Genomic DNA, 16,376 nt, shown 5'->3' on the forward strand with positions numbered 1-16,376 from the left:
TGCGTAAACAAACTACTGAACAGACGAAAAATGACTGTTTCTCCACGTTCGAAATTAAGCTTAAAACTAAAGCACTCCAGGAGTTAGTATTCCGTCCAGCACTAACAGTCTGCCAAATTAAAGGTTCGAGTGTTGTTCCAAAAGACCATGGGCTGGTAAAAACCTGCTGAACAGGAACTAAGGAAACAGAAATAGTGTGCAATAATTAAAAAGCAGTTTGCAGTTTGGGGGAAAACGTCTAAAATCCTGAATTAAAAAACACAAATGAAGTGAAAGCTTTTAACTGGTACACACTGTTCACACCTATATTTCAAGTTTGGAAACGCATATTTTCAAGCAGCAATACAAAAAAGTATCCATGAAGAATGCATAATCTCTGAAAAAATTATGAAAACATCCCTGCTACCATTACATTTCTAAATACAAAACTGACTACCATATTGTTGCTTCTGTGTAGCGAGAGAAGTTCATTTTCAAAACAGATAAAATTCAGTCTTTAGGTGTGAATGGTATGAATGACAGTCTCCTTTTTTTCTTTTTTTTTTTCTTTTTTTTTTTTTTTAAATTTCTTAGTTGTTTAGGATCCTTAAGCATGCAAGCCTCGGAGAGGAAGGCCCGACGAGGGCAGGGTTGGCTTATGACATCCAGTTTAGGACAGAGCTGGGAAAGCCTCTGGGTCATCTACATCAGGAGCAGAAGCACTCGACTGGAAGAGAAACATCAGAGAGTTATTTTATTACCTTCCGCAGCACCGAGCCCTGCGCGTCCTTAGCCCCTCGCCGGGTCCTGCTGTCGGTGCTGCCCAGCGGGCACCAGCCCACAGGCACAACACCTTGTTTTCTTTTTCCTGAGGAAAAGTTTGCTATGTATATGTTTTTTTAATTGAAACTATCTTTAGAGACACTGGAGAAAACAAGTGGACCGTATTGGCACGTGATTATAGCACCAGCTTACTTTTTTTCCTCATTCTTAAGCTCCCTACACGAAGCAGCAGCACGCAGCCATCAGCTCTTACTGACGGACACGACTGAGGTGACACAGGAAAGGCCTGTTCACAGCAGCGTTCCCCACATTTAACTTTCCTCATTCGGAAACTGGTTGTTAATAAAAAATGTGTATCAATCTATCAGATGGTACCCTGAAGTCTCCTCAGTACTTCCCTGGCAGGTTTTTTTTTTTAGTTATTGTTGTTTTGTTTTTAAAAGGCTCTGCCACACCTGAAACAACAGTGCTGCAATGAAATGCAGAAAGGAGGCAGTGGAGAATCATCTGCACTTTCTGCATGAGAAACGTGGAAAGGAAGAGGAGTAGAAAGAGAGAACAGTGGAAATTTCCCTAAACATCTACGTTTCTCAGGACGGAGATTAAGCCATCCCAATAAAACTTGTGTCAGCATCTGCAGGTAAGACTAAGTCACTGCAGACGCGGCCAGGCCACGGACTAGCAGCGGGAAGCAGCACGGCTACGGGCGTACGGCCTCGCTACCTCCCGCGGCCGGCTGGAGGGGAGCAGGTCCCTGCCGCGGGACAGCCGCGCTCACGGGTAGGGGAAGCGGCAGTGGAGATCACCAACCTGGTTGGGCGTGTGGATCACGTCGAACTCCTTGACCAACTGGAAGGAAAGGAACACAGTCAGCAGAAAGTCAGCTGCAGGGCTCAAAGTACTTAACTGCTTTATGACGGCACTCTTGAAGAAGATGCCACGTTAGCGAGACAACTCGGGGCAAAAACCACCCCCATTTAGTATCAATTCCTTATTTTCCTGTACTGATTTTCCCATACTGTTATCAGGAGAGATTTTTCCAAACTAATAAATCTAAAAACTTGAAGATGCAGCAGAAAGAGAAAGCCAGCATCCTACAAGATCCTGCAAGAGGCAAAAACGAGCAAGTCTGGTTTATGTGAAAGAAGTCAGGCCACCCGGACTGAACTCATCTCTTAGCACGTAGCAATTTGAATAAATGCATTTATGGCAAGTAAGTGACCTGTGTTTAGTCAAATCTTTACCACAGCTGTACTACAGCCCTTCAGCCTTACACGTTCTCCCCAGGCACCCCGCAATACTTTTTCTGATCATTTCTTCAGGGCTTTAGGACTACGGCTGAAAAAACTCCTGCACATTAGGAAAAATACGGCAAGTCCTACTTCCGCATGAACGCCCCTAATTTCCTCAAATTCAAGGTAGAGCAGGCTGCCATAACTAGTCGTCCTCACCCTCAAAGGGTCACCGAGTACACGCGGCCCTGCGCGTGTCCAAAATCCCTAGCACACCGTGCTTCTGCTCAGACACCAACGGGACTGCCTGACAGTACTCAGACCCATCCACAGCAATCATTTTGCAAGAGGGGCTTTTTTTTTTTTTTTTTTGCAAGAATCAGCTTTTCAAGAGGGGCCTTTTTTAACCCAACCTACTCCCCACCCTCCCCCTTTTTGTGTGCAATAGGAACACTGCTAGAACACTCCTCCTTTTGCCCTAACAGTAAACTATTTTAAAGGCAACTTGCAAAAAATGCACGTTCTACTTGGTTTTAACGTGCAGCTCATTTCCTGAGCGATTCCCCCAGAAACAAAGACACCTAGGACGGTATGCAAGAGCCCCAGTGACAGCTAAGCGCCCCTGCAGACCAAGCTGCAGCCACTCACCTTGTCAGTCCTGCCTCCGCGGCTGGCCCTGCCACCACGCCCTCGGCCACCCCGTCCCCCTCGGCCACCGCGCCCGGGGCGGCCGAGGTCTCCAAAGTTGATCTCCAGCTGGGACGTGATGTCGTTCGCGGGCTTACGGAAGTGATGATCCATTACAGAGTCCTCAGCATGAGCCTGCAACGAGGGGTTTTTGTGAGTAACAACCACCACCAAGGAAACGTTTTCACCTGCAGCTGTGCTCTCACCAGCGCAGGGTACGTGCTCGCCTCCGAACGCACGCCCTAGGCACGGTAAGAGGCAGAGCAGGGCTGCCGGGAGCTGAGTGGCACCACAGACTGCACACAGGTAACGTTCACCGAGTTTAAGCACTCCAACAATCAAAGTCGTTTCACATTTCCAAGATACCGAGGGAAAGTCTAGAGCTCCTTTACAGGAACAAGGCCAGGCTCACCTGAGACCAAACTATGGAGCCAAAAAGAAGCCTGCTTCTAGCTTTTCACTTCCTCTCGCCCCACATCCTGAGGAATCTTCGGGTTCTGCCAATTTGTTTAATTCTTTTTAAAAAAGCGCTCAGTAATCCATCTTGATTTTGCTCCCTGAGTGCTTTACGCTTCGTTTGCCTCGCTTTGTGTAAATATTTAAAGCAAGAGAGGCCGTGCGGATCCCCTACTGTTTGTAGTAGCCCCAACAGGCAGTGAGAAGCACAAACACCCTCCGGACGGTGTAACTGAGGTAGCCAACACGTTTCTGCTAAAGCAGAGGACCGATCGCACAAATCGCGCTGAGGGATGACTCCTGTGACTCGTACCACCTCCGCCACGCTGAAGCCACCTCTCACAGCTCGCTGGTTCCCAGCGCGTGAACGGTGAGAAACGCGAGCCCAAGAGCACGGCGTGCGCAGGTCCCACCCGACGCCCTAACTGCAGCCCTGCGGCACAGCCCCGACTACCTCACGCCGGTGTACGCTGAGCACAAAAAGCACCGGCCACGTTTAAATCATTTATTTCTCCTACTTGGCACAGGATGATTTCTCCGTCTGATAAGTCAGGTTTTGGCACTACGAAGATAGACAAAACACAGAACCGCCCACACTGGGTCAGAGCATGGGCTTATCCAGCGCTCTGCCTCTTACAAAGCCCACTCATCGTGTTTTGGACGCATCCCTTCCTTCCCTACAGCCTCCCAACTTCTGGAATTCCCAGTTTGCCTTCTTCCCCCGGCCCAGGTGCCACAGGCAAGGTTAAACGCACCGCAATCACTGCGACACCTTTAATTACCGCTCATGGATCCTGCGTGAGGCAGCCAGCGGTACAGAGGGGGCTGCAGTCCAACAGCTGAAAGCTGCTCTCAGAGATGCCTCGGGTCAGTCCCAAGCGCCCCGAAGCCTCTGCCCCCACGGGTTTGTTATTTATTAACCCCTCTCCAGGCCCAGCTGTGCCCGCGGCCTCCCCAGCACCCCGCAGCGCAGGGCGCCAGCACCACCTTTCGGCACGGTTTCGCTTCCCTCCTTACTACCTAGCGTTGTCACCCGCTGCTTCGGTCCCTGCAGGGCACCAGGACGGTACCTGCAGCTTACTGGCAGTTAAACGACTCCTTTCTGAGAGGTAGGATCACATCAGTGCCTTGGTACAACAGTCCTGTGCGTCTCCTTCCCTACACTGTTACTGCATAAAAAATTAACTGCAGTCTATCAAAATACTGCATTTTTACCATTTAACTGCGATTTAACCACTAAACCCAGCAAGCAGCAAACTCTACGTGTAACCTAAGGATTTTTTTTACCCAAAATAACTCAAGATGATCTAAAACACTAGAAGACGACTTGGCACCTCTTCCTTCCCGAGGTCAGGTGGTAACGCAGCCCCAGACACACCGCAGGGCTGCTCATTGTGAATCACTTTTGGAAGCATTTAATTGGCACGCGTCGGCAACTCGGTGGCACTCTGATCCAGTAACTGATCGCTTCCTGAAGGCACCGGGCGCCGCACTTGGGTGTTGAAAACGTTAAGAACAAGCCACTAACGGAAAGGGAGCCAAAGCGGACAGTGAGATGGAAAACAGCAACAGCAAAACGCAAGAGATTCATGACAGAAGCATTTATGGTAAGGCTTGAATTCAGCTTAGTTAGGAGCGAAGGTACTAATTACGAGGGGTCCTGCGTGGTGAGACAACAGGCATGGACAGAAGAGCTTCGTATTTGCTATTTTTGTGACTTCTTTGCATCAAAGACCTTCGTTTGAGAAGGGGCTCAGATCAAAACACACATTGCCAGTGAGATATAAAGGATCGGTACCTCATTTGACTCCAGCAGACTCCCCTGCATTTCTGTCATCGCCTTTGTCTGATGAAAGTTGCGTGTCCACGCCAAAGTGACAAAAGAACAAGGGGAGAAAACAAAAGGAAGAAATGAGACTCGGCTACATACAGAAACAACAGGTAACGAGGTCACACGAGGTTGCCGGATACGGGTGTCACTGAGCACACGGAGCAGCAGCAAGACGAGAGCTGTGCAAGCATCCAGAAGGAGCAGAGGATGGACTCGTAGAGGGAGGCAAAGAGAAATCTCGGGTCGGGAATAAGAAGAAGTTTAACGTAAGCTGCTGGGAGCTCCTCGAGCCCACACACGGGGCCGGTCCCCGGCACCGCACCGGGAGCACAGAACTAGGCGGAGATGGTGGAGGCTGGGGGCTGGCTCGGTTCCGAATAGTTACTGTTCGTGGAACAGGGCTTTCTGCACCGCCTTCAAGGGCGATTCCCTCAGTTCTGAGAAGACGAACTGCTATTTTCCGGAACATGTTTCCCAGCCTCCCACTGCGATCTCCTCTCTAAGGAAACGATCAGAGCGGCAAGAAAGCCTCAAGTCCCAGGGAAGGGGCCCAGCGCAGCAGATTGACACAGAGCAGGAACCGATGTAGCAGGAGGGGAATTGTTCCCAGAAACTCGCAGCGAACTCCAAACAAGTTTTAAGACCTCGTCACCACTTAACTCCTTCCCATTTTTATCAGCAGAACAAAATACTCAAGTCACTAAGCCCGCTGCCGAGAAGAAGGATCTCTTACAGCATGACCCAGTCTTCTGGAAGGAGTCTCATCACACAAGGGCTGCTTTAAATCCATATGTGCCGGCAGACAGCAAGAACCTGAGTCGGCATTAGGAGTTCGCTGCACGCAACGTGTCACTTTCTAGTAGTTGCATGGCAAAGGGGAAAGAGAGGGAAGACCCGAGATACTGCTGAGCATTTCAGCCCTCGGTGAAGAACGCGAGGAGGAGGACAGCTCGTTCACGGGACTGAGGCAGATGAGCAGCGCTAGAGCCTCACGTGCTTCCTAGGGCGTTCTCCCAGGAGATCTCAAGCTACACGAACAAGGGAGGTTCTTGCAACTCTTCACTCCCGACCTCTCAGAAAAATCTGCTGGTACGCATTGCGATTACTCAAGTACAGAAGATTTGGGGCCGAAACCCAGAATTTACCTTTAAACCAAGCCACTTGCATGTATCAACACCCTTCTTACCACTGATCACGGAAACCTTACACCAGCCTCACCTCATGACTCAAAGGGATGTCCAAGAAGACAAGGAGAGCAAGAACAGCGGATGACGAGGCGGCTTTGTTCCTAACTTCTCGTTATTCCACCTTCTCAAACCGTTCACAAATGAACTGCAGCGAAAGCTTTTCTAACACCTGTGTTTCAGGAACTACCCTGCTCTAAAACTTGCAGGAGAACACACGCTGCCTCCCAAGGGATCAGCGACCAATGATTACTGACGTGGGCAGAGACGTTTGCTGGATGAAGTCTGGAAGCTTCTAGATTTGAAGGCACTTTTGTTGGTACCTCACTTCTGTGCTTATACAGCAAGGAACGGTTGGCTTATGCACTAGTGTGAGAAATACCCAATTCACTCATATCAGAGTAAATTAACTGAATACACCTCAGAAAGAACAACCTACTAATCACTGAAGTGATTTGATTACTACTTCTCCTTAGCTATTAATTAATTTTTTTGGATGAAGAATACAGCACGGAGTTTTCCAGCTTTTAACTACCCAAGAATACAACCATCTTATCACACTATCATACATCTGTATGTTTAAAAACACACCGTGTGCCAGTAACTGAACACCGTATACATCTGCTCCAGAGACTGGAGCTGGGGGGGATTTCTTGACACTCACAGGATTCCAGTTTAATACACCTTGGTAAAGTCGGTGAGTGCTTCTGTTCAACTTTATTCTCCTGGTACACAGCAGCATTTAGTCTAACTCAATCTCCCCCTTCAGAGAAAGCAGCGTTTTATGAAAACTTCACACAGTAAGCAGCTTCAGGAAAATAACAGGACTACCGCACGCAGCAGGAAAAGAAAATGGCACGGCCGTGACGAACTCATTCCGAGTTCGGTGAGGTCAGAAATGGAGTTTTCATGGCAAAGTGATGGACAGTGCTTCCCCATTGTACACCAGGCCCCAGCTTACAAGAAAAAAATGGCAAGGTGTGAACAGAAATACACATTAGGAGACCACACAGCACATTACACAGTATTTAGTTACTTCAAAGGGAGTCAAAGCCAGCTGCTAAACAGAGCCGAAGGCCACTGATTAACAGTGGGCCATTTCAGATATTACAGAGCGTTAAAAACAAAAGATTAAAAGGCCCTGACAGTTTCTGGAACTGAATCCAGCTGCCACAGCCCTGCGTTAGGGAGCAGCACCTCCCTCCCCTCTGAAGTAGGACACGTCTCTCCCCTGGCCACGCTCACTAGTTAAAAAGGAAATTACACTTTGTAACGACCAAAACGAGTACGTTTGAGAAACTACAGCTTTAAAGTGATTCTGCAGCAACTACAGTGGGTATCGCTGCAGCATACAAACGTAATTCACCTGGTGGCTAAAGGAACTTCAGAGGCACACGGCCACGTAACGTTACAGACCAAGACACAGACTTCAGGCACACAGTTCGGGTACTGAGGTGGCTGAGGCACGACCAGTACTTCTCCAGTCTTACACAGAGTTCAGCAAGCGCAGCCAATCTGCGCGCTGAGCAAGGCTAACAGAGGTGGTACTGTGAACCCTTTTAAAAGAGAAAATTTAATTGTGGTGAACGAACTTCTGAAGAAATGCTCACCAAGGGACAGTCCTTACAGCGGGACCTGCCCAGCTGCAGCAGCGCTGGGGTCCCCACTCGGAACGGTTAGGTTGTAACACGGTATTTACACATCAGCCTAAGGACGTACACCAAAGGCAAGAACTAACCACCGTAAGAGCAGCTGCTAAGGCTACTGCACCGCCTCAACTTTATGACGAGAAATGTTATTCTCACTTTATAAATTTTTAGCACCAGGTCAGCCTGTTGGAGCAGAGCTTCCCCTCCAGAAATACGTTATCAGTAGACAAGCCTAAACAATCTGGACACTAGCAAATAACGAAAATCACTTTACCTCCTCGCTCTTTGACTTGTGAAGAACAAATCCTTTTTTCCATTGCCCATCAGCACCCTCATTTGGTTTACGGATGTTGAACTCAACTTTTGCACGATCCTTACTTTGAATAGCTTTCCATTCGTCCAGGGTCATTTCCTTAGGACCTTCCTCCTTAACTTCTTCAACCTCATTCTCCCTGTAGTAAATTCATGCATACCATGATCATGACTTAGAATTCGTACTCTATACACAGAGAATTCAACAGCAGTTCCTAATCAGCACCAGATTGTAATAAACATTTCTGTTGTTATAAAAAAGCATTGAAATGTGTGCATTTATCTAAAACTCAACTCCCCCACTCCCGCTGATGCTGCAGGTTCTGCATATTAATTGTGATTGTCTTTGCAAGTGTGAGAGCCCACCTTTTCCAACAGACTGCAACAAGTTTCTCAACCTTTTCCAAGACCTTCCTCACAATGTTTCAGGTTGGACAGTGAGATGGAGCTTGTTCTTACCGTAATTCTCAGAACTTTATTTTTAATAATCAGCTTTGACTAATCGGCTTCCTTGATTCAAAGACAATTATTAACATCCCAGGTAACCAATTTTTACTCTCAGCTAACTTGACAAAACAAGCACACAACTCAGTGACTTGAGATGTATCACCGCATTGTAAATCCTCTCCAGCTCCTGCCAAAGAGCTATTTTTAAGTAAAACACAACCACCATGTTCAGTAACAGATCATGTTCCAGCTACACAGGCAGTCAACCCTCTCGTCATTCTTCTGTGTGCTTATGCAACTCCATTTGATTTATGAGGTATTCTGACATTACAGAAGGGTAGTGCCACATGCGCAGCAAAAACATCACAAAAGCATCAACTTAGAAAAGAAGGTTTTTCTGTAGCCATTAATTTTGATGTAATAATGAAGAGGTTTTGCATCAAAATTACTGTATTTCGTATTTTTCTCATTCCACAGAACAGCATGATTTTTTTTTTACACATTATGTATTCAAAAGCATGCTTATTGCTCGGTGCAAAGACATTACTCCTTGGTATTCCCCCTATTTTAATCCAGTAAAACATCCCACAGTTCTACTGAAATATTCCAATTGGAGATCCAAAATAGACAAACTGGAAATCAACCCGTGTGAAGATGCTTCTCTGTAAACCTAACTGATGGATTGCAGCAGAAGTGGCATACTTGAAACCACAAAGCATACACATTTTCTGCAGATCTGAGGATGAAAAACCCCATCAGAACTTTGCAGATAGCTGATCTGCACAAGGACGGGTTGGTATCTGCGGAAGCACCAGGACACTACTACTACTAAAGACCCAGAAAATACTGCGTACCCAGCAAATTTCATATATCCAGATTCGTAACACATTTTTTTCCAGGACTAGCCAGCCTGTGTTTTCTGACCAATGCTGAAGCTGTAATTCCTTAAAAACCCTTGGGCTCCTTCTATTTACAAGACAACTTTACCCTTGGACACCCAGAACCTCAGGGAAATGACAGCATTTAGTGATGTAATTAAAAGAAATCATTTTAGTCTCTACCGAGCAGCTGTCTCCTCTTTACCAGTAACTGAGGAAATCAAGCTACGGACGACTGCACGTTAAAAATTGTGGGCAAACAAGTATTTCAAAATACCCGTCTGCCATTTTCTTTTGAATCCACCGTAGAACACACACTAAAATACTGCACTTCCCTAAGAAACTGTATTCCTCCAAATGAACTTCAAGTCCCACAGCTGACCACTCTGCTCCTCTGAAGTTATTTGATTCACCCAGTCACTGGCTGCTTCTTTAACAGTGTCCAAGTGAGATGAGAAGCGAGCAACTTAACTTCTCAGAAAGCTGCCCAGAAGCCAGAGAATGAAAGAGGGAGGCACAACCCTGCTTCCACAACACTAGCCACACTGTCTCAACAGCTGTTTTGAAAAGCTAAGTTTAAGGAGTTGCCTTCCGCTGTCAGAAGGACATCCTACCCCCTCTGCTTGGTTGTTCTAAGTAGTTAGGAGCATGGTTGCTTTTGGATTTGGTACTTGCACTTCCAATCCTGAGATCCTAAGCACATTACAACTGATTATTAATAACTAAATCTGAAAGTGACCTAAGAGCTTGCATGACATTAACGAAAAGTTCAAGAGAACTTCTAGAGATGCAGTTGGTTTTTTTTGTTTTTAAAGAGACAAGGTTTTTAGCAATATTGTGATTAATTCTTTATCTCCTGAAGGTCATAATCTGAACGTTGTAAAAACAGAAGTAGGAAAATTATCAGAAGTTAAAGGCAAAGTGTCGATATCTTTGAAGCAATTAAAGAACATCTGAAAAGAGGGGGCTACTCACTTATTTTCAGAGTCAGCAGGCGGATGTTCCTCTCCCTCTGGCGTTTCCTCAGTTACAGCCGACTGATCCAACTCGCTGTAATTACATTTTTTAAATTTAAAGTTCATCCCTACTTAAAACTATGCAATATGAATGACTAGGTTCTATAGTACGTTTACACAGCCTGCTCTTCTTTAAAAGAGAACTATTTCATTAAGAGCTGCTGCCCTCCCCACCGTTACAATTCTATGGTTTCCATCTTCCCTTGTTTTTCCCCACTGAGAAGCTCCCGTTCTGAATGCCTCCCGTCACACCTTGAGACACTAAACACGTCTAGACACCGGAAACATTGTTTTCACTCTAATACTTGGAGAAAAGTATGCTCAACCTGACAAAAGAGCTGCTAAAACTAGACTGTTCTTAGTAAAAGAATTGTTCAAATACCAGTACAAGACAGCCCCCTGTTCCAAACTTTAAAAAAAAATCCCCGTTTTAGAAGCTGAAGCCATCTCATACATTACTAATTAGTAATTTTAGAGCAATTAGGGATTACTAACGTTAGCTCATCTTTGACGGTTCCCCAGTTGTGTGATCCACTGCCACCACGCTTGTCCTCATGCTTCAGGCCGCTGAAATGTGAATGTGAAACAGAACTAACAAAACTGAGTTAACATTATAGTGTCCAGATACAGGAATTCAAAGGCAAACTTAAAAATGTAATTATTGTAAAGAACAGCCAAAAAAGCAATAGAAAAAGACTTACGATCTATCGCTGCCACTATGTCTGTCAAATTCACGTTTGCCACGAGAGTCAAACCCATCTCCTCTGCCCATGCCACGGCCACGGCCACGTCCTCTTCCAAGTCCACCACGTCCACGCATAGGTCGGTCAAGAATGGGTCTAGACGGAACAGCCAAACTGCAATATTTCACCACCAGGAGTTTACGACATGACTTTTAAGGTTCTCTTTTTCCTCTAGCGAGGATTTTATTTCCTTGACAATGGCAGTTTGTGCTTATGTCATGACTCTAAGCTTTCAGGGGACATTCCCTCGCTGTGCAGACGGACACACAGTGGCAGGGGCTCCCTGGGGGCGGTTGGTGCCCCACGCCTGGCAGCGTGCAGGAGGCGTTTGGGCAATGCCCTCGGTAATGTGACGGCCTGGGGGTGGCCGGGCAGCTGGGCTCCGTGGTCTTTGGGGGTCCCTTCCAAAGGAGCTCATTCTATGTACAGTCTACCTCAACACCAAACTATTATTACACTGAACAAACCCACATGCAGTCTGCATTTTACAATCTGTAAGAAACACTCTGCTGAGTTACTATCTATTTGCATCTCACTATTAACTTGCATCTTCTGTCCACTGTTCCAAACCAGTGTTTGTGCTGTGTCACGTCACCAGCCGGTGCTACAATTTCTGTTCATCTCACCTTCACCCAAATTTCAGGGGTGTTTTAACAGTGACTACCACACGATACTTTGAACGCTTGAGCCGTAAGATGGCTTCATCACGTCCAGATCTGAAGCCACTGCAGCCAAGGTGCGAACACCTACACAGCCAAACTTGCATTGGCTTGAAGTCAGCTGTGTGGATTTAAGCAACAGCTGTCAGAGCAAACATCTCAGGCTGCAGGCAAGAGCTACGCTTGAGTTCCTCTCCTCACCTCTCTGAAATGGATTTTGGGAAGTATGGTGGGTACCTTACTGATCTAAGCCATGCCTTCTGTTAAACCAACAGAACTGTTCACGTGACACGATTCCTGGTCTGGAACTTGAGCCAAGTTTGCAAATAAGATCGTGCAGAAGGGAAGAGAAGTATTCTGACACAGGCTCTTCTCGTGACTGACAAATACAATTCAATCTATTTAATTTTGAGTGAAATGGCTTTTTTTTTTAAGCTTAGTAGCGGAAGATAGGACAGCCCCACTCCAGAATATCACAAAGTTCCTCATCACACAAGACAAGTTCTTACTTATCAACGGAAAATTCTCCTCCTTCGCCTTTCTCATCAGCAGGTTTATCGAATCGGCGCTCGCGAGGAGGTCGCCGCTCCGGTCTCCTTTCGATGGGCTTGCCTTCACCCTGCTGCTGCTGCTGCTGCTGCTGATCAGGCCTCCTGCCAATGCGCCTTATCCCTGAAACATTAGGCAAAACACATCAACACAATGCAGAGCTGCTCCGGGAGAGATACCGGCTCTAACACCCCGAACAGAAGCCGGAATTCAAGTTTTTCTTCGAGCCCTGTGACCACGTAATCACAGGAACAATACCTTCACGAAAAAGTCCCTGCAGATCATTTGACTCTTCTAATGCACGTTTTTAGGCAGCATTTCAATCAAGCTGCATTTTGTACAAGCGTATGCTCTTACACTGCTGTAGAGAACAAGACCTGTCAGAGCACACACACCATTAGGGACCTGTGCTAAGCGACCAGCTTGCAGAGGAGGACTGAGGAAAGTTTTGCTTTTCCCTGAAGGCTACTTTTCAGGCAGAACCTGGGCTTTTCCTTCTGTACGCACCAAAAGGTCAGCAGCTTCACTGCAGCTACATCCCTGTGACAGCCACCTTGCTTCACCCTAACGCGTGCTGCCTGGAGATATTTGCGGACAGCAGGATTACCTGGGCAGGGTGCGCGCCCCCAACGGGGCCAGCCGGCACCCTGAGGAGCAGCGAGCCCCCTACAAAAGGGGCTGGTCACCAAGCAGGGCGCTGCCCCACGCCGACCTGCATGCTCCAACACAGGCTCCCTGAGCAAGACTCACCTAGCTGCACGCTTGCTTCGGGGTGTAAGAAGGATCTTACACCGCTTTCTTTTCCACTCACCTCCCAAAAGGCCTGTTGCACAGCTCTTTCTGAAGAACAGCACCACTCAGTCCTCTTTTGTAACACTGCCCGATTTCCAAAATGTTTAGGGAAGAAAAACCTCACCGAACCACCACCCACTGTGGCTGCCCTCGAGAAGCGCGAGCTATCTTTTAAATTTTAAAAAAAAGCCAGTTTTTAATATTCTCAAAGAAAGAAGTTCCTGCCTAACAAGCAGTGCCGTGCCTGGGTGGGGCCCCAGAAGTTACAGTTGTAATGATATCCAAGCCAACACGCCCAAATGAACAATGTCTTCCTCACCTTACAAGCTGTACTTCCCATGAAGTTTGCATGACATACACTGCTTGCTCAGGAATCCTCGCTCCCAGAGAAACACGGGAGTTGAACTCCCATTTACTCTGAGAAGAGCTCTCGGGCTGAGAGGGACCATTTTATTCTGGGGTACAGCCTAGCAAGGAAAGCGAACGGGCCAGTGTCACACGGGAGGCGTGCTGCAGAACTGGGATGAACAATCCGCAGCTTCTGAATTTCAAGCTCAACACCCCGTGCTCAGAAAAACCCGGTTCCAGGGGAGCCTCACCAAAACCTGGGAGCGTTTCTTTTTCTGAGTAGCACAAAACTTTTAACTGGTAACTCCCTAGCAGAGTAATCTGCCCCTCTCCAGAGCAGGGTGGCAGGTTGAACAGTAATATATTCACTCAGAACACAAACCCCGGTACTACCACGGCATCCAACACCTTTACAAGTGTGACAACTATCGTCTCCTAAGAAAAGCAGAAATTTTCAATCCGGAAAGTGAGTCTTTACTACAGCACTCCGTACGCACTGCTGCAAAAGCAGGTCCGATTTTCTCTGTTTCATTACTATAACAAGCCACAAAACGCTATTTTTTCCGCAGTAACGTAGTGCTTGTTCTTGAAAGTGAACACGAGAACTGGGAGGTAAACATGAACAACTCGTCCTACCAAAAAAAACAAGCCCTCTGCGTTCTGTTGCATTGGCCAAACACACTGCCCATGTTTCAGGCTTGCCTCACGAGGACCAACGCCATTAATCTGCATCTGACTAACATTTACAGGGGACGCAGGCTTAGTAAATTGCCACTTGGGACAAATTACTGCATTCCTCACGGGGAAAGAGCTCTCGAGTGTCACGTTTTAAAGTACAAAACATCCACAGGCAAAGAGCGCTGCGACACAGCTCCCAACTTCTGCTTGTTGCAGAGCGGTTTTAGGTTTCTTGCAGGTATTATTTCGCACGGTAACGCGTTATAACTTTTTATAAAAAAAAAAACGTAAAGGCGTGGTGGGAGCTGTCTGGCACTGCGGGAAGTGCAAAGGCACCGCCACGCTTCTGTGCGGCACCGCGTTCTTCCGAGCTGGGGGCATTTCTGCGAAGATCAGGGAATTGGACTGCAGCGAGCGAGCCGGCTCCTCGCCCGCACGCCGAGCTCTCCCCACGCTCCGACGCACCCCAAGGGCTCCACCAGCGCCCCGAGCAGCTCGCTGGGCGCCGCGGCCGCGATGCCCGCCACGGGAGCACGTGGACGGACGACACCTACCGCTTGTCACGCGGCGCCCTGTCACATCCATCAATTTGCCCAGACCGTGTTTATTTACTCTATTTGCGCTTCGATTGCCTTTTTTAAACACACACACACACACAAAAAAAAGTCGCAACTCCCTGGGTCGCCTGTCCAGGCCCCTGCTGGCTTTGCAGGGCCGTGCGGGAGCATGCAGCCCGGCCCCGCTCCCATCGCTGCGGAGCGCTTCGCGTGGGGCCTTCTGAAGAGCGCCCTGCACCGAGCCGTGCCCCGCAGTACCGAGCCGTGCCCCGCAGTACCGGGCCGCGTCCCCCCCGTCCCCGAGCCGTCCCGGGCCGAGCCCCACGCCCGGCTCCATTTTGGGCGCCTCGCGGGCGGCCACGTGCGGCGGCCCCGCGGGGCTCCCCGGGCCCGGCCCGGCCCCAGCAGGTGCCGAGGGCCCCGGGCCCGTCCCCGTTCCCCCACGTGGCCGCGGCGGGAGCCGAGCCCCGAGCCCCCAAACCCCCCAACCCCGCTCCCCCCGGCCCCGCTCCGCCGCCGCCGCCTTTGTGCGGGGCCGGCCCTGGCCGTGTGCCCCCCCCCGCCCCCCCTCCGGCCCCGCTCCCCCCCGGCCCGGCGCGGCCCCGCTCACCCTCCTTGCGCAGCGGCGCTCCGGGCTGCCCGGTGCCCTCCTCGCGGCGGTCGGCGGCGCCCCCGGCGGAGGCGGCGAAGGGGGGCAGCGGGTTCTTGCGCTCCTTCTGCGACTCCCGGCGCAGCTGCTTGGCCGCGCTGCCGGCACCCCCGCCGGCCCCCGCCTGGCCCGGACCCCCTCCGCCGCCGGCACCGCCTCCGGAGGAGCTGTTCTGGGCTCCCGCCGGGCCGCCGCGGGCCCCGCCGCCCCCTTGGCCCCCTCCGCCGCCGCCGCTCTCTTTCCGCCGCGTCTCGGCCGCCCGCAGCACCTCGAAGGGGTCGGACTCGTCATCGAAGAGCTGGTCGAAGCGGTTGGTGACGACGCAGCCGAAGCCCTCCTGCAGGTGTCCGGGCATGATGGGCCCCCGTCGGCGGGATCCTGCTGCGATGCTGCCGGGCCCCGCGCCCTGCTCGCTGCCGCACAAGATGGCCGGCCCCGACGAGACGCGCTTCTCTTCCGGCGCCCGGCCTCATCCGGGCACCTCACCCCGCGCGGCGCCGCACGGGACTTGGAGGCGGCCCGCGCCCGCCGCCGCCCAAGCCCGCCCGCAGGACTACGACTCCCGGCGTGCCCCGCGCCGCCGTTGTTGGGGGGGGGGGGGGACGCGGGAGGGGAGGGGAGGGGCGCGGGGCCGCCATGGCGGCGACCCCGGCGGGGGGGGGGGGGGTGTCGCATCAGGGAGGGCGGAGGGCGAGGGGTGAGGGGGCGGCCGGGAGCGGAGCTCGTCGTGGCCGGCACCGGGAGCCGCTGGCAGGCTGCCGGGGGGCGCGGGCGGCTCCACGGGCAGCCCCAGCCCGGTCCTGTCGCCCCCGCCCGCCAGGACGCGGGTGTCGGCAGAGTTGGTGTGACAGCAGTTAATTTAGTGAATTTCGAGGCCCTGTCAATAAACAAGCCCCAAATCTGGAAAAACCAACACGCTTTTGGACACGCCGTGCCGTACAAGTGCC

The 16,376-nt window shown here is 50.1% G+C and overlaps 1 protein-coding gene across 8 annotated transcripts; it reads right to left on the minus strand.

Moving 5' to 3' along the window:
- Positions 1-277: 277 nt before the first annotated feature.
- SERBP1 (SERPINE1 mRNA binding protein 1) lies at positions 278-15,915 on the minus strand. Of its 8 annotated transcripts, none has more exons than XM_083845741.1 (10): positions 15,391-15,915; positions 12,366-12,528; positions 11,156-11,311; positions 10,950-11,021; positions 10,414-10,488; positions 8,076-8,253; positions 4,936-4,983; positions 2,643-2,816; positions 1,573-1,611; positions 278-706 (listed from the first exon to the last, which is right to left on the minus strand). In XM_083845741.1, exons 1-10 carry the CDS (start codon positions 15,782-15,784, stop codon positions 650-652), a joined length of 1,356 nt encoding a protein of 451 aa, XP_083701867.1. In that variant the 5' UTR covers positions 15,785-15,915; the 3' UTR covers positions 278-649. The 8 variants fall into 8 exon arrangements, with proteins under 8 accessions (XP_083701867.1, XP_083701865.1, XP_083701868.1 ...); XM_083845739.1 differs by having other exon boundaries at positions 10,950-11,045; XM_083845742.1 differs by having other exon boundaries at positions 11,156-11,293; positions 15,391-15,914.
- Between the last annotated feature and the right edge of the window lie 461 nt (positions 15,916-16,376).

The sequence above is a fragment of the Anser anser genome (genome assembly GCF_964211835.1).
Source record: "Anser anser genome assembly, chromosome: 8".
In the NCBI taxonomy this organism is placed as follows: domain Eukaryota; kingdom Metazoa; phylum Chordata; class Aves; order Anseriformes; family Anatidae; genus Anser; species Anser anser.

Excerpts from the sequence above, each read along its gene's own strand:
- SERBP1 (XM_083845739.1), bottom strand. The coding sequence starts at position 15,784 with ATGCCCGGACACCTGCAGGAGGGCTTCGGCTGCGTCGTCACCAACCGC. Across the intron at positions 12,529-15,390 it reads AGCGCCGCTGCGCAAGGAGG|GGATAAGGCGCATTGGCAGG; the intron begins GTGAGCGGGGCC and ends CTAATGTTTCAG. Across the intron at positions 4,984-8,075 it reads ACAAGTCAAAGAGCGAGGAG|ACAAAGGCGATGACAGAAAT; the intron begins GTAAAGTGATTT and ends AACTTTCATCAG.